The sequence below is a fragment of the Anarhichas minor genome, unplaced genomic scaffold (assembly GCF_050575085.1).
Source record: "Anarhichas minor isolate MPS153535 unplaced genomic scaffold, ASM5057508v1 ptg000079l, whole genome shotgun sequence".
NCBI lineage: Eukaryota > Metazoa > Chordata > Actinopteri > Perciformes > Anarhichadidae > Anarhichas > Anarhichas minor.
The window spans coordinates 3146367-3171584 of NW_027466525.1; the positions used below are offsets into that span (position 1 = coordinate 3146367).

The 25218-nt window shown below is 41.9% G+C and overlaps 3 protein-coding genes across 4 annotated transcripts; 1 reads left to right on the forward strand and 2 right to left on the reverse strand.

The window, feature by feature from the left end:
- Window positions 1–103: 103 nt before the first annotated feature.
- On the reverse strand, window positions 104–9991 carry LOC142938011 (uncharacterized). The gene is made up of 12 exons (XM_076081195.1): window positions 9366–9991; window positions 8270–8409; window positions 7644–7819; window positions 6671–6831; window positions 6171–6311; window positions 5018–5139; window positions 4293–4461; window positions 3725–3870; window positions 2211–2335; window positions 2010–2136; window positions 1272–1405; window positions 104–307 (listed from the first exon to the last, which is right to left on the reverse strand). Exons 1-12 carry the CDS (start codon window positions 9818–9820, stop codon window positions 182–184), a joined length of 2022 nt encoding a protein of 673 aa, XP_075937310.1. The 5' UTR covers window positions 9821–9991; the 3' UTR covers window positions 104–181.
- An 874-nt stretch (window positions 9992–10865) lies between these two features.
- LOC142937978 (uncharacterized) lies at window positions 10866–11852 on the forward strand. The gene is made up of 3 exons (XM_076081131.1): window positions 10866–11289; window positions 11421–11523; window positions 11737–11852. Exons 1-3 carry the CDS (start codon window positions 11188–11190, stop codon window positions 11850–11852), a joined length of 321 nt encoding a protein of 106 aa, XP_075937246.1. The 5' UTR covers window positions 10866–11187.
- Window positions 11853–12407: 555 nt separating this feature from the next.
- Window positions 12408–25218, reverse strand: septin7b (septin 7b). 2 transcript variants are annotated; one of them, XM_076081100.1, is made up of 14 exons: window positions 25200–25218; window positions 24680–24782; window positions 22651–22757; window positions 21588–21688; window positions 21291–21425; window positions 18979–19096; window positions 18671–18763; window positions 18461–18557; window positions 18233–18284; window positions 17940–18068; window positions 16786–16806; window positions 15179–15314; window positions 14735–14877; window positions 12408–13626 (listed from the first exon to the last, which is right to left on the reverse strand). In XM_076081100.1, exons 2-14 carry the CDS (start codon window positions 24687–24689, stop codon window positions 13587–13589), a joined length of 1182 nt encoding a protein of 393 aa, XP_075937215.1. In that variant the 5' UTR covers window positions 24690–24782; window positions 25200–25218; the 3' UTR covers window positions 12408–13586. The 2 variants fall into 2 exon arrangements, with proteins under 2 accessions (XP_075937215.1, XP_075937214.1); XM_076081099.1 differs by lacking the exons at window positions 16786–16806; window positions 25200–25218.

Sequence of the window (25218 nt, forward strand, 5' to 3'; positions counted from 1 at the left end):
TTATCCATCTGCACTGTTTTTATCATTTACAAGCCTAAAGGTTACGTCCGGCCTACGTTAATGAAACAGGAGAGAGAGTAATAGAAAGAGTCGGTGAAAGCCGTAGGAAAAATAGAAATTTTATCTTGATTCTACATTCATTTACGTCACAATTAAAAAGCTGGAGTGTCACAGAGGGGCATCATTTGTAAAAGACAAGAAAAGAAGACATGATGATGTATCCAGGATCCTTCGATGGATTAGGATCCTTCCCTTGGAATAAGCCGAAGTAGACAACAGTGTTGGATTCAAGCTCGCTCATGTTCAGCTGAAAGGGGACAGGAACAGACAGAAATCCACAAACACAGTAAATAAAATAAACAAGCACCATTTAAATCTCACATCGTATCCATCAGCGCACATCACTCAGGTGGTTGTGATCGGCGTTGACTTCATTTTTCAGAAACAGAGGTAGCCGCCTGGTACAAATCTTCCCCCAAAACTAAACCAAATCAGGTTATCTAAACTTCCAGATAACGCATGACGATTAAAATAATTAAAGAAACTTTGAAACAACTGAGATGCAGATTGTCTAAACTGTGGCACAAAATGTAGAAACCATTAATCAAAATTCCTGTCTCTGGCTACCAGATGAATGCAAGTCTAATATACAGTCCTCTTTGCTTTTGGTCTCTAAAACCATCTAAAAATAGAATAGAATATCTGGCTTTTTGGCTGCTAAATGCTTCGCTGTGTTCACCAGCTAGTCGCTAACTGTGTCTGCTCTCTGTTTGGTGCTGAGCAGGAAATGTGAAGTCGTTTTTATTTTAGAGCCAAAGCAGTAAAGTAGCGAACCATAAAACCAAAACAATGAGCTGAAAGACGCTAAAGCACGTGATTCAGATTCAGAAGTGATTCTGTTCTTTCTTACGTAATAATTCCTGTATTTCATGCTATGCAGCATTTTCCTAAAATATATAGACTCATCCAAAAACAATCCCTCTCAAACATCACTTATGACCCACTACAAGTGTCTATTTTTAACTTCTCTATCATAAGGAGATAGAGCTTTTTCATCACTCTGGACGATATAAACGATTATCCTGATAATGGAAATTCACCCCAATCAACTTATTGTGAGTGTTTTTATTACAATCTGTTATATGATCCTGTATCGTCCATCACTTAATCCAGCTGCCGTGCAAGTTAAATTAAACAACAGCTATTGTGGACAAAATGAAAAATGTTCGAGATCGATAACACAATTAGAACCAAATGATAAAGTTTAGTACCTGTTTGGTGAGATCCGTCCTCCAGGGGTCGACCTGTAGTCCATCACACCAGCCTCCTCGTCCGTACAGCCACGTGCCGTGTTCGTTCGGTACCGCGCCCTCTTTCACCCGCAGAGTGCAGCCCAGAGGTGTTCCTGATGTTCCCCACACCACGACCCCAAAATACATGAGAAAATACAACGATCAGCAAAAGAAATGACCCTTCAATCAGCGAGTCAGCGTCCAGTCCTCAGGCTCAAGAAGACAAAGACGAGAACTTAACAGTCAAGCAAAAATGACAAATATTCAAAGCTACTCAAATGTGAGGATTTCTTGAAAAGTTTGATATCATCATGAACAAAACACAACATTTGAAGACGTGGGATGATGCCTTTCAAAACTTACTATCGAGATTTAAAAAACTAAAAATGTTGAGTCACTTACAAAGTTCAAATGTTGAGTTTCAAAGTTCCTTCTTGATATTGGACAAAACCATCTCACCTCAAGGTCCATTTCTGGATCTTTCAGTTATATAAATGATAAAATGTATTGTTTTCTGAACACTTGACTCTTATAGCCACAAAGATGAGAAGTCCTTAAAGGGCTCAGAAAACTTGAAATATAAACATCTAAAGTGAGCAAACTCCATCTGCTGAGGAAGGTGGTGTCAAAAGCTCCGCAGCAGCTTCTTACATGAACCTTGAAACGGGATTGTTTGGTCAACTACCTGCAGCAAAGGTTCCTTCATGCTTTTCTCACCTGCAGAATCGAACGTGAGGGTGTTGTTAAAAGCGTCGTTGATGAGGAAGTAGTGGGAGGTGACGCAGAACTCTCCGCAGCTGTTGTCATCGTAGCCGTGTGCCGTGACGACGGCGTACAGCTCCACCTGAGCACAGACACACAGCTGCTGACGGACGGGACGCTCTCTAAATGATTAGTGATCGCCGTCACATCGTTTACCTTTTTGGTTGATGCTGGGACGGACACTTTGGTTGGCTGGAATCTCTTGTTGTAGTTCTTGTCGAAGGTTCCCCCGCTGTACAGTGGCATCACTCTGAAGGGGCGGAGCTTCTCGACTTTATAATCTGCAACGCAGAGGGCTTTGTAGCTGATGAAGATGTTTGCACAGGTGGACCAGCATACATGGTGAATGCAAAGCACCACATGATGCATATATAAGAGCCTGCTGATCAATGGTTCTTTACGGAGAATCACGGCAACAACCGTCGTGCAGCACTACGCCATGTCACCGCAGTATTTATATCTTATACTACAGCAATCACACTGATTGCTTCACGACTTTCCAAAATGATTGCGACAATCAGTGATATTCACCAACCTGGAATATCATCTGGAAATGGGAATTTGACAGGTGAACACATTGTATTTATGTATTTAAAGCTAAAAGAAGGAACTTTTATTTTGTGTTGATTTTATCGGTCCCTGTTGATAAAACAAATCTTGTAATTAGTAGTTTTAATGATGTCTTGATCTCCTTCAAACAAATGGATTTATTAAAGTTTTGTCAAGTCTTATCTTTATCGATAATAATAGATCATAATTTATTTGTTTATAATACATTGTATCATTATTATGAATCTGTAAAGTAACTACTAACTAATGTCATCAAAAACGTTTCTATAATCCTCATTTTGTGTTTCTGTTTTTGGAGGAATCGAGTCATTAAAGTTTCTTGGGAGAGTTTCGTGTGTGAACATCAAGTGCTGTAATATTATTTGGCAAAACATGTGCATACAGACAAAATTGGTATAACAATATCTTCATAAAACCTAAAAATAACTGCTATCCGGTCTGTAATCATGCCAGAGAGGCTCCAGTCTATTTCAAAACAATCCTCTGAGTCATAGTCATAAAGACTGTATTTTTCATTTCCTAGTTAAAGTATTTCCAGGAACTAAAAGCTTCATCTTTGCTGAGTGTCATCTTCCAGTAACTATTTACAGACAGACTGTTCCTTCCTGCTCTCTGCTTTTGAAAAATTTCTCCTAAAATGGAGAGATAATGTTCTGGGATCACGTTGTTTCAGTCGCAGCTCTCCGTTCTCACAGTGGGAGAGTTCAGACCGGAGCATGAAAACCCAACCAGCTGGTGTTGGCTTTGACAGCAAGGGTGCTACAAACACTCCTGTGATGCACATCGGTTTAGCTCCATGTTGTAGCTGCTGAAATGCTGCTTTATCTCAGCACTTTTGCTCAAAACATTAAGATGTCTCACTGAATATGTGTATCATTTTTGGCAATCAGGCCCAAGTTTTTCAAATAACCTTAATTGCCACGGTGAATGTGTTTATAAGCGAGCAAAATCAGTGGTTCAAACTACAATCACTAACTTCCCCTTGTTTTCAGGCTACTGGAACACACCTGTAGCTTTAACCTGAAGCAGTGCGGCCCCACTCCACCACCCGCTCAGCCAGAAACGTCATGTCGGGTAGAACGCAGGCTCAGTGTTTGTACCTGTCCGGTTGCCGACGCTGAATCTCAGGTTGAGGGAGACGACCCACGGCATCGCCCAGGGCACCGTCTTCATGGTGAGGGTGCATTTGTTGCTGTCCAGCAGGGGGATCAGAGGGGACACGTCTGTCAGCCAGCGCCCAATACCTCTGCCGAAAAATGTAATAATAATTAATTTTCTTTCTTTCTTTGATTTTGATAGTTGTCTTTTCAGAATTTCATCAGAATCCTTTTAACAACAATATTTTGGAGAACAATATCACTAAAATGATTAAATCACAACACAGTTTAAAGTTAGTTGACCACAATATTGACTTGTTCCAAAGGAAGTGAAGAGTAAGTTAATGGTATATATAGCTCAATATACTATTGTGCTTATGAATGTATCAATAGAAAGTAGCTAAACTGACTTATTATATATCTCAGATCAGATTAAAACCTTCAATTTAAATAGATTAGGATTTTTCAGACCCACAGTACATACAGATGAATTTATTCCACAAACCCATGAATTATTGATACGAGTAGTAATTATTAGGATTATCTGTTGTGTTTTACGTCGCCGTCTCACCTGCGGAAGGCAGTGATCCATCGGCCCAGCTCCGTGTTGCAGTACGGGCCGAGAGGGTCGCAGCAGACAAACAGCTGCACCGTGTGATCCCAGTGAGCGCAGGACGAGTCTCTCCTGCCGGGACACGACAGCGACGCATCCAGCTCCAGCACGTCGAAGTCCGACAGGGCTGCAGAGAGACGGCGTGTTCAAACGTTAGTGTCATTTAAGTGATTGAGAAAGCTCGTGTTCCCGTCAGAGTTCACACTGATGCTCCTAATCTAAAGAATGATGATGTCCGGGTTTCAGAGAAGAGAGTTTTAGCCTGAATCCAGTTTCAGGACTTTTTCTTTTGGGCATTAAGGCTGGGTTTATCTAGTATCTAGTTTATCATGTTGCACCAAACTCTAAACTAGCAAAAGATTAAGAAAGATTAAACTTAAACCATTATTTTTACTCTAAACCTAGAAAAATCTAATTATGTTGCACCAGAACTTTAAACTCCAATTTAAACTGTGATCCAATATTAAAATGGATTTTCGAGATGGATTGAGCCAAATAATCAAGTTCCTAAAAGAAAGTTGAGACTCAACCCAATTGAGTTTTTCCAGTCGCTCTAATCTTCTATCATTTGGTCATATGATAATGATGATAATCATAGAATACTTTTTGTTTGCTATGAAATGGCCACTAAGTGCAAAATCCACTAAACCCGCCCATCTCACACGTGTTGGTGATGACGTTACCTATCGGCAGGTCGACTGTGGCCACCGCTCCTTTCTCTCCCTGCATTTGGACTTTGTCAAAAACAGAAACGACCTTTGCAGGACTTTGAAGTTTGGTCTGCAGAGCTGCATAGAAGTCAAACCTTGGAGACAGACAACAAAGTCAAAAATACACTTTTCACACATTAAAACTGTTACAATACCTCTGTGAAGAGGTTGATATCTACATCAAAATTGATGTGCAAGTGTTTTCAGTATGTCTACAGTTCAAATTGAATTTAAATTTAAAGTGGCAACGGACATTATTTTTGCTTTAACGCAGTAAATGTTGCACAAAGCACAATAGCTATAGAATAATCACAGTATCTGAGTTTAGATTTCTTCCCTATAAGCAATCCTGTCTGCCACCAGGTTAAGATGCAATTGCACAACCAGAACAGAAGGAAGATAGCTCTTTTGTTTTCCCCAGTAGCTATCGGTAGCTCTCCACAGATACCAAAGAGCATCAATGGAAGTTCTTTGCAGTAGCGGAAAAGGCTTCGACGGTGAAACAACCGCAGTAACTGTGGAAAACAAAAAGAAACCTTTTTTGTTGGTAGTTTGCTCTTTGGAAAACAGGAAACGGTCTTGATGTATGTGATGTATTGACAGCAGAGTGTGATAAAACTTCAAGGCTTTAGGGCCCCCAACTATAAACAAGGTAATAAATGTCAGACATGGTGAGTGAGGGTCCTCCCAGGTTAATACTGTGTGTGTGTCTTAATCAGGGACTTGATGTTGTCAGCTTAGATAAGGGGCTGAATGGGGGTGCAGACAGTGGACCAATCAATAGTTAATCACAGAATGGTCACTGTTGTCCAGATGTCTTAGTGGTGACTCCTCCTACCCCACCCTGTGCTCAGGGCCTTTATGAGTCATACACAACCAACACTCTGGGTTCTTCCTCCCTCAGACTGCCTTGCACTCTGTATGACGAGAGAATACGCATACACCAATAATGCTTCTTTTCTCGATGTTCTTAATTTCACTATCATAGGACTCACTCTGTACTATTAAATAGTTTTTTTCCCAAGTTGTTTGTTTCAACTATAAGATGTTTCAGCTCTACTACTCTGATGAGTCAAGTGAATAAATAAATAGATGAAATGAACTCTTCTGCAGAGTGCGTCCTCACCACTGCGCCTGCCAGTTGATGAAGCTGAACGAGGGGTAAATAAACCAGCCCATCTCAGCCAGCGCCCCCCAATGGTCAATACCCATGAAGAAGTTCGGGGACGGAGTGTTCTGGAAGGACACGTACACCGGCTGTCCAAACCTACAAAACAAAATCCAGACGCATCACACCGCAATGAGACGGGCAACAAATGTCATATATACGATGGTGTTTAATTGAACGCTTTACAGTCATTCTAATGAGCTTAAATTAACCAATAACTTTAAATAACTTTTACAATCAGATTCTCTGTTCTTTTGATTTAAAAATGTCCCCCTGAAGAGCTTGTGTCATATTTTGGAAACATCACCCGAAAGTTGTGACCAGCTTCAGAAGAGCGGAAGCGAACAGACTTAAGAGGACCATTACTTTGACCTTTAAAGTGTTCAGTTGATCCATGTACAAGGATGTTAATCATCACAGTGAGGAGGCTTTTAATCCTTCGGGTCGGTCTGTCTTACTCGAGCGCCTGAGCGACCGAAACCTCCAAGTGCACCATGGCGGCCGGGATGGTCAGCGTTGTGTCGCATTCGTCCCCGACACAGTTCATGTCCTGGATCGGGTTACCGGGGAGAGCGTAGACAAGGACGGCGGAGGCGTTGGATTCGGCCATGTTCTGCACCTGGAGGATCAGGGATGATGAATACAGATTACACTAAAGTCAATACTTCCTGTGTGTTTAAAAACAAAGTCTGGAGTGAAACGTGGCCGGTTACAAACAGGGAAAAAAGCAGTATTATTCCAATAAATGATGATTTTCACTATCACTTTATCGGTTGATTATTCTTTCGAGTAAATTGATTTATGGTTTAGTTCAAAATCTAAGAAAACTGTGAGGAATGCAGATTCTTATTGCCACGAGGACATTTCCTCAAATTGCTTGTTTTGTCCAAAATCCAAAGATATTCAAATAATGATATAAAACAGAGAAACCGTTGAGTGACATGAAGGTACAGTTAACAGCAATAAACACTAGAGCTCTGCTACTGCAGAAAACATATTTAACACAAAAATATGTATTTATTTTGCACTAAAATAATACTATGTAAGAGGTAATGTTGATTCACATTCGTGATAAACTACTTTTCGTACAACGGTAGCTCAGACCAGTAACGTAAATTCAGTGTCAACGGTCTGTGTGCAGTAAATACTGACAGTGTGTCGTATTCAGTACGTTGTGATTTCTAACACGACGCCTCTCATAGAAAAGTTGCTTCAAAGCGCTGCTAGAGGTAGAAACCTTTAACGATCACGCTTTGAAACAAAAAAGCAAAAATCAGGTTGTGTGATTAAATATGGAGCACGCTCAAACAGACCACACGGTCCTGGCTGGTTATCACTGCGCCGAATGTCTTCGCAGACCTTTTTTTACGGTCTGGAGGTAGCGATCCGAGCAGGAAGCGTCACACCTCCTCAGCATTCACACAAACAGACCTTGGTGAAGAAAGAGCAGTTGCCCTCGGACACCCAGGCCAGAGCACCCGCCACCGAGGGGGAAGGTTCACACCCGTCACCTGCATCCACCAGCTGGTACGACCTCGGATCCCCGCGCGTCGACAGCCAGTCGTACCGGGCGTCTAGTCTCTTGATGATTATGGGCATTTTCCACCCTGTGAGGACAGAAAAAAGCTATAAATCAATGATACAGTTTAAATTCGACTTTTAAAAAAACGTGACGTTGTTTCCACATAAAACAGGGTGTCGCTGTGAGACTTGACGTCAGCTGAGAGGAGCAATGACCCATAACAAAATCATATTTTACAGGGAGAGAGGATTTTTGTTTTTTCATAAAAATGTACAGCTAAAAATCACTTTTTTATAAATTGTTTGTACATCTGGGAATTTAAGACAAAAGCAAAAAGGGGCCTTTTAGTTTTGTCACTTAGTGTGTGCAGAAAAAAAGAACATGCTCAGCTGGAAAATAGACAAATGTACACTGAAGTTTAGAGCAGTTGGGATGCTAAGATGAGTGATGTCCTCATTAAAAGACATGTCTAATGCAGCTTAAATTAGGGCTGCGTGATCAGATACCACAACATCTTTACAGACGGCGCTCTTACCCTCGGATTTGAAGACGGCCTGGGAGAAGACACAGCCGCGTCCGGTGCAGCGCCAGTAGTAAAGCACGTTGGGTATCCAGTTACCCAGAGCGAAGACCGGCACCGGGGAGAAGTGCAGTCTGGACAGAACCTCCTTATTCCTGCAGAAAACATGAAGGGGGTGACGTGTGGTTTGTCAAAGTGGTTACCAAGATGTTTTGAGTTGTGTTTACACATTAATCTGCTGTTTATAATCCAACAACATAATATTCTGAGATGTCTCATTCTTCTAATGAGTACTTTTGATTTTTATACTTTAAGTATATGTTGATGAGTATCATTTTGTACTTTTACTAAGGTAGAATAATGCATGACTTTAACTTGTTACTGAATATTTCTATAATGTGATATTGCTTCTTTTAAAACATAAAAGCACTTCCTCCACCACTCTTGACATTTTCTCTGCAGAATTCTGGAGTACTTTTTCCGTTGATACTTTGATAACACCTCAAGTAAAATATTAAATGCAGGATCTGTATTTAAGTAAAGGTTCTGAGTACTTTTTAGTATGTAGAGATGAAAGAACAGCAGGTATGTCCAGTGATGCGAGGACGTATTCAGACCTTTCATTACAAGTAAAAGTCCTGCATTCAAAATCTGACTCACGCAAAAGTACAGAGGTATTTTGAGAAAAAATGTACTCAATGTATCAAAAGTAAAAGTACTTGTTATGCAGCTGAATGACTGAAGAAGCATTTTCATTCTGTAGCTATAAGGTTGAGCTCATGTCAAGTATTTTAAATACTGCTGGATATTTGTACCTATAAAAATGTATATTTGATTGTGTGCGTTGGATGTAAAAATCTTCAAAGTCAAAAAAATGTAGTGAAGTATAAAAATACAATATTTCCATCTGAGATGTGGTGGAGTAGAAGTATATAAAGTGGCAACAAATTGGAAATACTCATAGTAAAGTATGACATAAATGTACTTATAGTAGTGTAATAAACCACTGCAGATGCCACACGTTGCTGAACATTTTTAGTTGAGTTTAACTGTTCGACTGGTCTGCATTTTCAACACTTTGCCTTAAAACCAGTGGTTCTCTTCCGGTCACCTGTGCATGGCGACCCGCTGCAGCTGCTCCCTCATCCACAGAACATCGCTGACCGCGGAGTCGTCCAGGGACAGAAAGAGCACCTGCGTGCTGTTGGGCAGCTCCTCCACCAGGCTGATGAGGGACGACTCGGAGCTCCACATGCACTCCAGAAAGCCCGACTTGTTGGAGAAGGCGTGCACGATGAGAGGTCCCTGCAGGGCACCGGGCTGGTAGGAGAACTCCCCGTCCAGAGTCGGGACACTGAACGCGGCGGCGAGGTCCCCCGGCTCCGGGCCGTCGGGTGTGGAGGCTGTGCTGGATCTCAAGCTGACCGCATTGTCTCGGGACTCACAGGCCGACCCATAATCGACCAGTTTCGGTTTCCCCGCAGCAGCTTTGCTCACACGAGCTGTCACAACAACTGCAAGGAGCCACAACATCGAGGGCTTTGAACACAACAACAATAAACGCATGGTTTCCTGCCCACGGCGGGTGACCGTGAACTCACCACAAACAGCCGAGCATTTCTTTTTCAGAGTTTATCTGAATATAAAAAGTCGGACTGCTGTTAAAGTCTCTCAAAATTACGCTTTGGTGGACTTCCTGATTCCATCTCGAGACTTTTGAGTTGGGTGCGGGCAGTACTGCTCTGTACGGTGGCCCCGGAGGGACATACGCGCGCAAACGGGCTTTTCATTGGTCGACAAATAGAATGAAGGGATGACGTATTTTTGTAGGCCAACCACGGAAGTGGAAGTTTGCGTCGCACTGGTTCCCTCGACAACAAGCCGATGTTGGGTTTATAGCAGAAAATAAACTCTAGTCTAGTCTATGGCAACCGTGTATGATACGTTCACGGTCTGAAATGAGCACAAAGAGACAGAAAACGACCAATACAAATATAAAACCACTAAAAATAGATGCAGAACGACCACACAGAGATGCACTCAAGCACTAAGAGACGCATCATTTATATAAACTAATGGCAAAACAACAAATTACCCAAAATGTGCTAAATTCAACACACTGTTCCTTTAATCCACTATATTCGTTCGTTACTTTACAGAATCTGATGTTACACACTAAAACATAAAACATCCAATCAAGTGAAAAGTTATCTATATAGCCCAATATCACAAATTTGCCTCAATGTGATTTACAGTCTTTACAGCACACACCCTTCATACACCATCATTAGAGTATCAATTAAAAGGAAAATCTCCCCCTTAAATAACCTTTAATGGAGAAAAGTATGAAAGAAAGCTCAGGACGAACAGCAGAGGAGGGATCCCTCCTAATGGACAGACAGACATGCAACCAACAGATATATTCCTCTATTAAAAATAATAGAGAAATGTATACCACCTAGATTTGGCTATTCTGGAAGTCCTTTTCCCACTTGTCACTATAATCTGGAAATAGTCTGACGGCGAGGACGTTTTTTCTCGAGTTGAAATGTTAACATTCTACACAGTTGGTGAGCCCATAACACATGTTTCAGTACCTATAGGTCCAGTATTGTTTTTCTATGGATCCAGAGTATGAAACACATACTAATTATGTCAAAACGAAGCATATGTGACTCTCAGAGCGTCTACCCACATCATCCACTCCAGCTGTGCGTAAAAGGAGTTAATGGACCCCCTTGGCGCGATGGCGCATCCTCAGGGAGGACGCGCTGTTCTCTCTATCAGCATCTGCAATAATCCAGCAGCGAGGTGGAGACTATACCTGCACAGTGCGCACACATATTTATCATTAGCTGTAATCCAGGAGAAACGTATTCAGCTTTTACTTTTTTTTTACGCAAACGCATCTGGGTGACATTTACGCACGGTGGATGATGGAGCTAGTTAAACTGGTTCTGATAGTTTTGTTGCTTCTGACAAATGTGTTCTGTAAAGAAATGGATGGCGACAACTGGAGAGAAGACATCGAAGAGGTAAGACAGATCAAACTTATTTGGAAAAGTCTTCACTGAAAGACAGACTCATAATTGTAAAATTATTTTTTACATGAAAAGATAATCTGGCAACATTTAATCCCTTTGCATTCTTTTTTGTCTCATACAAGAACAAATGGCCAAACTCTGAAGTAATTCAAGATATATTAATGAGAATGACCAGAAAACCAGGAATGCCCCAATATCTCAGCCTCATGGGGAAGAAGGACTCCGGTAATACATTATATTTAAACTGTAGTCATGTTAAAGAATGTTGCGTTCAGGTCTGATGTTATGTCTTTCCTCCAAACAGCAAGAGCGCAGAAAGCCCATAAACGTGAGTTTTATTAATTTGCTTGCTTTCAACATCAAATATCAATTCTGACATATTTAATATAGACATATGAAGTGATACTGTGGTAATTTAACGGATGTTTTCATTCACAGGGCATAAATTTAAAACCTTTGTGGGCCTGATGGGCAAAAGGAGCTTTGAGGATCAAGGTATTTTACCTCCAACAGAGACATTAAATATACTGGAGGGTAATTTCAGTGGAGCTTAAACGCTGATTTCATCCCTACAGGAGCCCAGTGAGCTGCACAGAAGAGCGAGGATCTGCGTTTGTTGTCTTACTTTGTTTACTGAGAACAAAACCGTTTATTTGGTTTGGTCAGTTTGTAGTTGTTTCATTAAAAATGTCACATATTATCACAGTGGAGTTTGACACATTTGCCAATGCTGAGAACTTTTAGGCAAACAGCGACATCTAGTGGTGAAATAAAATGATGAAAAACAGTCTGGAAAAGATAAACGCATCACGAAAACAAACCTGTGGAAGTCCGACACTGTCATGAAAGAAAGGATCAACATGAGAAAGTATCTCACTATTTTTACATACTTGGCCAAAAATATAAAGATTTGATTATTTTAATAAAGTTTCTGATTATTTGGAGTTGCTAAGTAATTATCTTAAATTCCCTCACTACAATGATTTAAAGGAACATTATTTTGGCAGTGATGGGCTTCCATACACCTCAACAGTAATATTTAAACATAAAAACTGTCATTTCAAACGCATCCACACCAGTTTTCAAAACAAACCCATCTCACTCCTCAATATCATCACAGGTTTATTAAGTGACTTTGTACAATACAAATGAAAAATAAAATTAAAAATACAGAGATGGAGTACATAGCCAAAGCAAACTGCGGTGTTGACTCTTCATTTTCCACAGATAGTTACCGCAGAGTGATTGAAATATTGTTGTATTTCCTAAAGCATCGATGGATCACCGTTAAAAGTGTGTTTATGTTAAACAGTGGACGCTGCTCTCAAGTCTGAGGATTTGTTTCTAAACATACAAAAGAAGTTATTACTCCAGCTGGCTCGGTATATATAAAAATAAACTAAGGTGAAATATAACACTTATGACATTATAAATGGTGGTCCAATGCTAGTGGAAAAGAGCTAAACACAGAGGAAAAAGAAAGCGTTACATTTGTTTGTTTTTTATCTATAAAAAAGGCCCACGGTGCATTTTATTGTTTGTCTTGGTTTCAGGTTTTGTTGTTGACACGTTTCATTTCTGTCGCGCTGACAGAAGGTTAAAAGTTTACCGGATACACTCAAAACCAAACACAAAGGGTTAGTCAATGCCTTGTCCTCTTCTTACTTCAACACATGAAGGAAGATCATGTTCATTTACTGTAACTGTCATTTTTCTTGTAAACAAATAAAATTCACCAGAACTTGATTGTACAACAGTCAGAGATGTTTTTTTTTTTTTTTTTTAAATCTGTGCTCTCTGTAAAACTTTACACATTAGTCATTTAAAAGCAACCTTAGTGTGAAATAAAAAGAGAGCAGCAGGTAGGGGGAACAACAACAATAATAATAACATCAATAATAATAATAATAATAATTAAAATAATAATATGGGTTTGGCCGTTCTGAAATAGAGTTATTTTTTGATACTTTGATGATGAGTCCCGAGGCAGCGGGGGGGGGGGGGGCGGGGGGCTCTGTGGTGGCAGTTCTGACTGTACATTCAGACGCCCTCCACCTCCTCACACACCCACAACACCCCCCTCTAGTGGCTGGGAGCAGGAGCACAGCTGTGCTGGCAGACAGAGCAGGGACGGGGCGCAGGGACGGGGAGAAAGGGAGGGGAGCAGGGGGAGAAAGAGGCAGAGGAGGAGGGTGATGTCAGTGTCACACACACACGGGTGTCCTGAACCGGCAACGTTGGCAAACAAAAAAATAACTGGAGTTGGGGGTCGTCCTGCCGACTGTCTCTTAAAAGATCTTTCCTTTCTTTTTGTTTTTCTCCAGAGTCCTGCAGGAGGGAAGAGAAACACACACACACTGAATTATTCCAGCTCTACTTGTAGCAAACACATACATCACTTTGTAAGATATGTCTGTAGGAAATAAGATATTAAAAAGCCTGATGCATTTATATGCTGTAAAACGTCCGAGTGAAGTTAGAGCGTCTTTAGCTTCTGTGACGGTTTCACATGTCCGATGAATCATCCTTCACACACACGGGCGTTTACTAAAAAGTGATCCAATCAAACGAGACTTTGGGCGACTAGCTCGTCACACCGATCATTTAAAATCACACTTCACTGTTTGTGGATCGTAGCAGCTAACAGAGAGATATGGAGAGAGACAGGAGGAGATGAGATATAAGTGGGTAAAGCGATGTGGCCGAGGTCGAATTCAATTCAATTTGAAGCTGGGCGGCGTCCATCTGCATGAGCTGCCCGTGCTGCAGTGACACAGCGGCAGTTGAAAATCGGCAACGTCTCCCTTTTCATCTCTCCCTCATCCTCCTCCTGATCTAACAGGTGAGGGAGTCAGCAGTTCTCTGTAGCTCCTTATTGCCCCACACTCCAACTTGGGTTTCTCTGGGACTTGAAGTTGTCATTAGCTGTGGTCACCAACATCTTTTGGGCTCGTGTCCCCTCAAACGACTACTTGTTGTGACCCATTGTCACCAGCTGAATATGTCCAGTGGTTTAGACTGGTATCTAGAAGGCTGGTAACTTCAAACAAGAACTTCCACATCTTTCACTTTCACTTTAACTTTAACAGACACACGACCAGAGTCGGAGGAATTTGTTTTCTGTATAAAAAACTAATTCAAAAGAAAAAAATACTCAGTTATGCCTGAAACATATTCCACCAACTCTGGTCTGTTGTCATTAAAGTGAAGTGAAAGATGCTCATGTTTGTATTCCTGTCTCTAACTGTTTACTGTGACCGTTATGCACCAAAACACAAAGGCAAATTCTTTGTATGTAAAAACCTACTACGCTTCTGGTTCTGCATTACAGTCAGACGGCCACAAGGTGGCACTGCTCTACTATTGCCCATCATTTACCCTCCAGTTAAATTAAAGGTCCAGCTCATGATACAGGAGCTTAGTTTGAGTGTTGTACCTGGAGGCCTCCATTCTCTGCTGCTCCAGGCGCTGCTGGGCCTCCCAGTTCGCTCTCTCGTCCTCGAACACGCGTCTCTTCTCCTCCAGCTCTCTGTGCTGCGCCTCCAGGTTCTTCTTCATCTGCTCGTGACGCCGCTGAAGCTGCAGAGAGACAGACGGGACAGAGGAGGATGTCAGTACTCCGTATATAAAGGCACCGGCACACATGCAGTCAGAAGAAAACTGAACTCGGACTGCAAAACATGTGCAAAAAGAGGGAACTTGCCAACAGAACCTCCATTTGCACAAATCAACAACCCTCTCACATAACACTCAGTCACACTTCTAACCGCTGAAGCAAGTCAGCACAAGAGGAAGGAAGGAGCTCAGACAGATGAGTAACTTCACAAGGGAACCGCAGTATTCATGAAACCAGGTGTGTGTGTGCGTGTGTGCGTGTTACCTCTGCTTCAGAGTCTTTGAGCTTCTGCACTTTTTCCTTGACTTTCATCTCGAACACCTGCTCCATCTCCATCTCCATCTTCTTCATCTTAGTCACATGCTCTCGCCTTTCCTCCTCCATCTGGGCCAGAGGACTCCTGCACGGGGAGAGGTGGAACACACACACACAGATTTAGATCAGCACTACAGAGCATCAAAGGCGTACTCATGAGTCTGCATTGTGAACAGTAACGTCACCCATTGTTAAGAGTTGTCACGATCATTACAATGTCAGTCTGAGAACAGTAGGAATGTTAAAAACTGAATTTACAGAACGAAATTCTGTGTTTTTAACTCTTTGATCCAATTTCTTCTTATATTAGCATCTCCTCCTGAATATGTTTGCATATGCAGATTATTAAAGTGATAAAGGTGATTAAGAGAAAGGAGCATGTTTTACCTTCACCTGCTTTCACTAAACAGGTCAAAGTAAAATATGCTACGCAGTGCTTTCTGTCGTATTTCTACACAAATCTCGGACTCTATCGTGACAACATCAGCCCTGATTCCCCCCCCCCCCCAAAAAAAAACATCACGTCTGGGTGCAAGAGGGAGAACGGAGCGAGGGGGAAAGATTTAGGAATGACGGGATCCAACAAGGCTGTGACAGGAACAGGAAGCCAAACCCACCAGGAGAGTTTCCTGAGAGGCAGAAGAGGGAACCTGTGAACACTGACCGTCAGTGCAGGTGGAGGGTTAAATGTTAGTCAAGCTCATCGCGGTGTGTTACTGCAGCGTTAGTGTCCAGAGACCCGTCATGACATATGTGGAGAGGTTACCTGTGATTAAAGCCAGACTTACCCTGATTCGGGTGCAGCGATATAAATATAAAGTGTGGGTCTATGTTTGTTCATAATATTTTTTCCTCACTGGTTTGCTGGAATAAAAAGGTGACGTCATGGATAAACGTCTGTTCAAAGGAGCGGCTGCTAAACGGTGGATAAACACGTTTCACAAGAACGTCTGTAGATTTAGTTCTGATTATTTAGGGTTATAGAGAAACTATTCAGATCTGAAACCAAGATTTCAGCGGCAGCGAACGCACATGTAGTTCAAATGAAATTCAGTAAAAGTTAAGTACAAATGTGCATTTTTAAGTTGATGTTATAGAGAAAATAATTCTTCTCATTGTTACAGATTATCTACGCGGCTGTGGTTTGTTTATGGATGCCAGTTACATCCAACTCATGCTAAAATGTTCTAAGTTGTAGCTTTAAGTCATTTCAGCATCATGAAATGACGTTCATTCATTCGTAACCACTCCATACATTTCATGTACCGGTCTCTGTTAGATCTCAGAGCAAAGCGAACAGCAGGTGGAAACAATTAAAGGCTTTGTTGTCGGGGAGAAAAATGAAGGCATCACATTCATAGCTGTCAAACTACATTCAGAAGTGTGGAAATTCACGGTTTTCCTCCCGCTGGTCCTGGAAATATCTACTGACAGGAGGAAGTAAGTTGGGGGGCAGACTTAAGTCAACAGGGAGGGAAGAAAACGCCCGAATGCAGCCAACAGGGGAGAGAGGAGGAACGTCTCAAAAATAATAGAAACAAATAATCACCACTTACATTCCTTCAACTGTGTCAAGTCTAAAAAACAAAAACACATACCAACACATACCAACACACACACACACACACACACACACACACACACACACACACACACACACACACACACACACACACACACACACACACACACACACACACACACACACACACACACACACACACACACACACACACACACACACACACACACACACACACACACAGCATGCAAGAATGAGTTCATGCACTCAAATAAAACAGTCTCTTAGACGTGTTCTTTCATCTACTTTTTCACTGCGAATGGGAAAAATAAAAAGCCTGGAAAAAATAACAACGTGGGCTTTGTGAGCTGGGTGTCAAGTACATGAGCAGAGTTGGCCAAACGTTGAGCCGTGTGTGTGTGTGTGTGTGTGAGTTAGCTTCAGCAGTGGAGCTGGAATCTTAGCTTCGTGAGTTTTGCCATTTTGCTCGTGTCTATGTGAATGAGGAAGCCGCGTGGTGCTTTGAATGAAAACGTATGAAACTCAGTGGCATGATCTTATGCAAAGTGGTGCAGTGAGGCTGCAACAAAAAGCAGAATCATCAAGTGTTTGTCAAACATCACCGACTGAGAGGAACGGCCGGTGAATGAGATCCCCCAACTCAGACTTTTAGATGAAAATGAAATCCCTTAATGAATTATGATAGGAGTAAATAGTCAGACAACAACTCATCTGCAATCACTTTCTACGGACCGAAGGTCAGCCATGTGCTTTATCGGACTTTCTTCATGTTAAATTTAAGCTTTTTTTAAGACCTATGTAATACCACATACAATAGAACACAATTTAATACCCGAAAAACCAGGAGGGACGATCTGACTTATTATTATAAGATGTTTTTCAGTATTTCCCAGCATTATACGACATAATTCCCAATGATCAGATAATCGCTGTTTCTGTCCAGACTCCTGGTAGAAGAGGAGGAGACCTGCCAGCAAATATTTATCGGGCTAAATTAAATTGGGGAAATAAACTAAAGAGCTAAATGTAACCAGCGATTCAGAGGTCTGGTTCTATTCTTCACAGTCTAGGTTTAAGGTAGTCAGACGTCAGCATTATCTAGAAGTGAACCTGTCCTCCGGCCTCGAGTTAAACACCCGTCTCTAGCGCTCTTTGTTCGGGACTTACTTGGTGGACAGTTGACCTTTAGCCCTGTTGTTGTCCACTCCGTTGTAGGTGACAGCAGCCAGCTTCCTGCTGCGGTAGTTTTCGTAGTGGACGTTGTTTGTCACGTCCTTCAGGTCCTGCATGTGTGTTCTGGGGAGGGACGGCAAAGCATTCGAAATATGCAAAACGCTCTTGGGTAATGTTTCAACACTATTATACTTAAAGAATAACCTCTCTGGTTATTATCTGCCGGGTTGATTGAGTGTTTAACTGTAAATCCTGCAGGTTGCTTTCCCTCTTTGTTGCTGAATTACCTGATGAGCATATCTCTCAGGATGGTGAAGTCACAGTGGTCACCGTTTTCAACTAGAAGGGAGAACAAGAAGTCAGAATAACTAATATGTGACTTTGTTTGTACCTCAGACAACAAATACTTAACAACGCAGGGCAACAGGTCCAGTTCCTTAACTTAGATATTATTACACAAGACGTTTATTTTTTCTTATTCTCACTGTGGTAATATTTAACTACAGCATTCATACCTTCTGCAACCCCCCAGGGGTATTGTCTCCCTCTGACTCTTTTGCTGTTCACCTCGATGATGGTGTTGCTTCCTACTACAGCCAGCGGCAACTTGTCCTAGCAGAGCAACATTATATAGCATCAATAACACACAAGTGTTTCAAGTATCCGGGTTTGTAACAAACCAGACTACACGTATGTAATATGACGCGTCAGAGGACACGCGGTACCTTTATCTTCTTCACCAGCCTGTTCTCTTCTTCGTCATCTGTCTCTGGGAACTCGTAGATCTTGATTTTATGCTCTTGGATTTCTCTCATGATCTAACGGGAAAAACGTCTTTTAGCAACTTCTGGCAGAGCTCATTTGTAGATTGGCTAAAGAAAACATGTCTGACCGTAGTCTAGTGTTGATCCACGGAGGATCTACTTTATGTGGCTTTGCTTGGTGAAGAACATTTTCGCCATTATACCGATGAGAAAAGAAAGAAAGATGTGTATTTTTTCTGCAGTAGTATGCAGCTGTGGAAACCACTGACCTGTTTCTTGAACTGTTGGCATTCCTCTGGGGTGAGGGTGTCTGCTTTGGCGATCAGCGGGATGACATTGACTTTCTCATGCAACCGTTTCATGAACTCGATGTCCAAGGGCTTCAGTCTGTGTGCAGATAAAGATTCAAGTTTGTAGTTTAAATGGATACGGTAAGCAGTGTCAGAATCATCTAGAATGTCTTATATTTAACTGCCTATGTAGCACATTCAAGTACAAAATAATGAATCAAAGTCTTATTTGGATCTACATTTAATTCATTTGTATATTTCTGGCTTCCTTAGACAACACAAGGATAAGTGGAGCGTTACCAAATATAGAAACGCATCAGTGACGCTGGATGACTGATGTTTGTGATGTCTAAGAAAATGAGCTGGTAGTCGTGAGAAAGCGTCGCTATTCTTGGCTGTTTCAAAGCTGAATAAATAACATTTGACTTTACTGATTTATTGAGTTATAGCTTTGCCTTTTGTTAGATATTCATCTTCTTTGATTCGTTGAGTGCACATTAGAAATACCCCACCGAGTCAAAATCTGCCTCGAAGCAGAATTTGATGCCGTTAGTTTTGAGAGTGGGATGTTTGTCACGTCGCCAACAGCAGCTCAGTTTACAGCACAGCACTGAACCTGAACTAACAGCTCAGAGTAACCGTTTCTATCTGAAAGAAGAGCAATAAAAACCATCTCAATGGTTCTCAGATTTAAAAAGAAGTACTGAAGATCCAACTAGCATCATTAACAGCTGATGCAAGTGAAGCCGTCACATACAGCACACATCAGCATACCCTTTGTGGTAGTACAAATTTAAAAACAGCATAACACAGACAGAAACATGAGTAGAGTTCATAGCTGACTGCTGGTGTATCAGGAATAGAAAAGTACTTAAACACACTTAGTTATGTGTAGATTACATTTAAAAAACAGCCCTGAGGGTCTGGAGGTTTTGCTACAGAAAATCCCAAAACATGAACCTCAGTGTGATTCAGCAGCCATCAGGATAAATCAGGATATGCAAAACATGTCCCGGACAAATCTCTTTACTGGGAAGGAACCAATATCAAAACCTAAAGATATCCACATTATTATATAGATAAAACAAAGACGTGGAGAAAATCCTCACAAATTAGATGGAACAAAGAAATTAACGGCATTTTACTTGGAAAATGGCCAATCGTTTCAGCTCTTATTACTGATGTCAGAAAACATCTCTCATGATTGGGTTCAACCACAGTTTGGTGAAGGCCACGTTTAAGGATTAATCAGAAATGGAAGTGGGTGATTTTATACTCAATGAGTCTCCGTCCTCAAAGTCTCTCAAAGTTGGAGGTTATTTTCTGCTGTGTGAGAGAAGTCGGCTGGTGGTATGAGGGCATGCTGTGTGTGTGTGTGTGTGTGTGTGTGTGTGTGTGTGTGTGTGTGTGTGTGAGGACATACACTGCCCAACCTCAAGGCTAAAGTAGCGCTTGTGTGAGTACAGAGGACAGGCTTGTACAAACACAACGTCTCACTGAGGAGACGTGAGGACAAAGGCTCATCATTGTTTACAGTAAGTCACGGTCAACAGCTTTAAGGACATGTGAGCACACGGTGCACATTTACATATATGCACAATATATTGTGTAGCTCCACACAGCAGACACAAAGAACTGTCCTGACTCCTGCCAGACGTGCAAGACTCTGCATCGATGCATGTAGAAAATTGAGGATGCAACACATTGAGATTCGTTGACAGGCGAGTGTGAGGCCAGTGAAGATTAACACCGCTACTAAGTTTGGGCAAGCTTTGAAATGATCAGACTGTTAAACCCATACGTGCATTTTTAACATGTTATCAACCAAATACCAGCAACAGCTTCTTCTTTTTTTCATAACAGGAAGTTTCTCAATTTTACTCCCACACTTTCTGCTTCTTCACTGAACAGTGCATCAAACACGTACACGTACATCTGAGCTGTAAACTACAGAGGATCTGGTGGTGTGTGAATAACACACAGTACAGTTAAAATTCCACACAGTCTTCTCTTTATGAAACATTTAGCGATCAGTATCATCAGCTGGGCATTTTGCCAGCGTCTTCACCCTTTTAAGTTTGAACCCTTATGTTGCAACACAAGCAGCTGCATTATTATTTACAACTGCGGCCTCCTTCCACTTCAAAACCTTTTCCTTTCTCGAGTCCTAATCAATCCTGACTTCTATCTCCTTGTGAGCTTGATTCTCACTGGATCTCACTGCCGTCCAGAGTAAAAGAGTCCACAGTAAAAAAAATGAATGTGAATGTGAATTTGTCTCCCAGACTCACCCATGTCCCGAGGGGGCGATGAAGTACAGGCAACAGTGAATTCGGCTGTCGGGCATCTGTCGTCTGTTCACCCGGGATTCTGAGTTCAGGTAGTCTTCAAACTTGCTGTCTATGTGGTCGATGATTGGCTGCCAGCTGCGTGATACACAAATGAGAGCTTGAGTTAAAGACATAAATCCCCACAAAGACTTAGAAGCACACTTTGAAATAGGAATGGTGGAAAACAGCTGTGACATTGTCAGGATCCTAAATGCAGGAATATCATCTGTGCCGAGCTGAAGTCGTGGCGATCCTTACCAGTTGCTGTTGTCGACGGCATCTCCGAACCCTGGGGTGTCAACTATTGTGAGCAGCAGCTGGACGCCGCCTTCCTTTATTAAAACTTTGGCCTGCTCCACCTGGCACAGGAGAGAGAATAAAGGGCATATTGTGTTTACTTCTGCCACAAACTGTGCCTTTGAAACCAAAACCGTTTAAACACAATACAAAAACCGCTGTAAGCAAATTGCATCGCAGATCATATATTGTAGCAGCGTGCAGGAACAGGCCGTGTCAGACTGTGCTATAAGCTAACTATGCTGAGGAGCCAGAAATACACACGGGCATCTGGAGAGATGTTGTCAGTCTGGAGCCAGACAGATAAAGAGCAGCACTTGAGTCACTCAGGAATCAGGACAACGCTGTGTAATTGGGGAGAAGAAGATGAAGGAATGCATGGCTGGAGCTGACAGTGAGGCTGGTGTGAACCATCAAGAGAGACTCAATATACGAATAAATCTAAAAAGGTACAGAGACTTTTGTCACCAAACCCCAGAATTCTCTTCTCCTTACAATATCCAGATGTTGATATACGATGACGCTAATGTTTGACTTGAGGGGTGACTGTTTCTTTGTTGATAAGTGTGCATGACGCATGGTGAGAAAGGAACAGATAGTTCTGTTTTAACAGAGCAGGTTCTCTGGCACTGGAATACTGTAAATCCCAATGTTTTATTAAGGCCGTTAATCTACTTGGGAGCTTTATAGTTGAGAAAAAACAAACAATAATTGAGTTGGCATTTATGTGATTAACGCAGACGTCCTATGAGACAGTAAACAATCCTGTCGTGGCCGCGTTTTCAAATAAAACGTCACATTGATGGTTCGGATAGCTGCCAAAGCTGTTGGTGCGTTCGAGGACCTTACAGCCGTAACAACAAAGTGTAAAAGCATTTCAACGCCATTTCTTCAACTCTGATATTTGGTCTACTTTGTGTTCTACATGTGGCACATTCATCTCTGTGTATCCAAGTTTATTTTTGTTGCTAACACCGTGTGTTACATCTCGACTAAAAGATTTAATGTATTTGCCAAAATGTACCTGTACAGTCTTTTTGATTCGATGTGAAGGTCCAGGATACTCTGCTGAATACAGGTCTGTGAGGAACAGTGAGTTGATCAACGTGGATTTGCCCAACCCTGACTCACCTGGGGAAAAGCAAAAAGGAAGAGAAATCAGTATTTCAAGAATATAGTGGCCGTACTCTTCATGTTATAGTTGGGAAGGAGGTCAGGCAGTAAAGCACAGCATTACTTGGAATACAACATATATATTTGTTGTATTATATCCACACAAACATCCCTGTTGACACAACCTAAAGACAATCAAAGGCCACGCGGTCTGTCCGGGGATGAGACTGACATTTGCCCAAGACATTAATCCATTTGGGTAAAAGGCTCTGGAAACAACACAGACAATGGGTCTTGTTATGTGCAGCTGACTGGCTGTGTGGTCTGGGAGGCTTCTCGAGCTTGGTTGGCCGTTGTGTGCCCAGTTTCCAAGCTCCCGATGAAAAGAATCATTAGTGGAAACGACCACTGACACGGCCTGCCTTGGCTGATGGCCACAAGTCAATATTTAACGAGCCGCCATTTACACCAGAGCTGCAGTCAAAGGGTAATGTGTGCAGCTCGTACTGTAGCATTTGTTTGTCTTACATTTGTTGCTGTGGGTATGCGCTTGTTACATTTTCTGCAGTATGCACTGATGACAGGCCTCTGCGATCTATGAGATGAACAGGTTGTTGGGTCATGTGTTTCATGGGCAGACGTGCCAGCTACTGCTGGTCATACCAGTCCCTTCTCTCTCCTTCCCTTCCCTCTTTCCTCTTTCACACCACCCTGGTGACGCATTGCGTTGCACGACAGGGACATGTGGTCTCACAGCTCATCAGAGCCAAGAAAAGCTGAATATTGTGTGTGTGTCCATGCAAGAGGGCGATACCGTAAAAACAATGGCAAGCATTTAACTACCAACAGGACCAGAGGACCTCCTCTACTTTCCTTGTTGCACTTGTGTCTTCTATAAAATTGGGGCTCGAGGTGATTTGTCGACGTTTTCGCAGTCACAGATCACAAACATAGGTTGATTGGCATAATGTGCGTTACCGCGTCACAAGAACAGCTGCGCACAGTCAAAGCAGCAATTCCTTGAGAATAAGCTCCAGTTAAAAAAGCCTCGCCCACGACCCAATAAAGTGTGGGAGTGTTTTAGACAGAGACCCAACAATGTGGTGCTCTGTTAACTAATCAAAAATATAACCATTAGATTAATCGTTTAAAAATACAATGATTAGGTGCAGTCCTATCTGAAATTATTCCCAAAATGAAGCTTTTTGTTGCAAACACACTGAAGCATTCACAGGCCCCAGAGGACCACTTGGTCACCATCCAGCAGCTTTTACAGAGGACACTGCAGAGAATAGAAGAAACCAAAATCTAAGTGCCCGGTCATGAGGATGTTCTACTGTAAGCGCCTGATAACAGCAAAAACAGGCTGCACACCAACATGTCACTGAAGTCTATCAGCGGTATTCAAGCCAAAAACCTGCAGAAACAAAGTGTCGGACGCAATGGGAGATGCGCTATTCTTAGAGGCATGCTGGGTAAATTCTGTCGGTCCCACCACAGGAAATGGTTTTGACCCGAGGAAACATTTTCCCTCCAAACAGGGACTGATCAGCCGAGGAGGATCTTGGCTCAGTGACAACCACCACATCCAGACATTTTAAAAGAATGTCTCCATCTTTGATTCACAGAGTGCAGCTCTAGATGAATCCATCCCAAATGTTTCTGTTCTGGCAGACCGTGTCAAGGAACTGACATCGAGATTAATTTGAACAGCAGCAATGCAGTGGTCCCCTCCTCTCTGACTCAGCGTGTATCACTACAAAGCTGGGGGCATGTCCCTTGTGTATAAATATGACTGCACACATACACAATCTTTCTTTTTCAAAAAAAAACAAAAAACCGCAATGGAGGATTTTTAAAAATGCCAACCACAACAAGTACAATGAACTGATTCATATAGAAGAAGAGCAAACAGAGGGCTGAGCAGCGTGTGTTCTTACCCACGACCATCAGGGTGAACTCAAAGCCCCTCTTGACGGACTTCCTGTACACTTGGTTGGGGAGGCTTGCAAAGCCAACATATCCTTCCAGATTCTTTTGCTGCTGCAAGACAGTAAAAAAAAAAAAATCACACACATTAAATCCACAAAAAAATCTTGCACCAATGCTTTAAATGTAGGCGTAAAAACAAAAAGAAGTTCCAATCGCTACTCCCACGCTGCCAAAACTGAAATATACTCCCAGTCTTCTAACCACCTGAACCCTAATGTTCCTCTCCAGCAGATTCTAAGTAGGACAAACATAGTTTCCAATTCTGTTTGACAACTCTGCTTATTCCAGTTTTCATTGAAGATATATAACAAAGAGTAAAATATTCAAATCCAAGATGCGACCATTAAATCAAAGGGAAATATTCAAGATGTTTTGAGCATGTTTGTGTTGTAATGAAGCAGGACACCGCGCTTAACGACACTGGTTCTACAGAATGATTTAAAGTAGAGAGATAATTTCAATACTTACTGTTTGCACTGCTGTTTTG

Coding starts and splice junctions, on each gene's coding strand:
- LOC142938011 (XM_076081195.1), bottom strand. CDS start 9,820: ATGCGTTTATTGTTGTTGTGTTCAAAGCCCTCGATGTTGTGGCTCCTT. Junction 7,820..8,269: donor GGCCGTCTTCAAATCCGAGG/GTAAGAGCGCCG, acceptor CTGTCCTCACAG/GGTGGAAAATGCCCATAATC. Junction 308..1,271: donor GGACGGATCTCACCAAACAG/GTACTAAACTTT, acceptor GTCCCCTTTCAG/CTGAACATGAGCGAGCTTGA.
- LOC142937978 (XM_076081131.1), top strand. CDS start 11,188: ATGATGGAGCTAGTTAAACTGGTTCTGATAGTTTTGTTGCTTCTGACA. Junction 11,290..11,420: donor GGAGAGAAGACATCGAAGAG/GTAAGACAGATC, acceptor GTCTCATACAAG/AACAAATGGCCAAACTCTGA. Junction 11,524..11,736: donor CATGGGGAAGAAGGACTCCG/GTAATACATTAT, acceptor TTTCATTCACAG/GGCATAAATTTAAAACCTTT.
- septin7b (XM_076081100.1), bottom strand. Junction 18,069..18,232: donor CTGAGAGATATGCTCATCAG/GTAATTCAGCAA, acceptor GTCCCTCCCCAG/AACACACATGCAGGACCTGA. Junction 15,315..16,785: donor CTTGACACAGTTGAAGGAAT/GTAAGTGGTGAT, acceptor CTCCCCGTGCAG/GAGTCCTCTGGCCCAGATGG.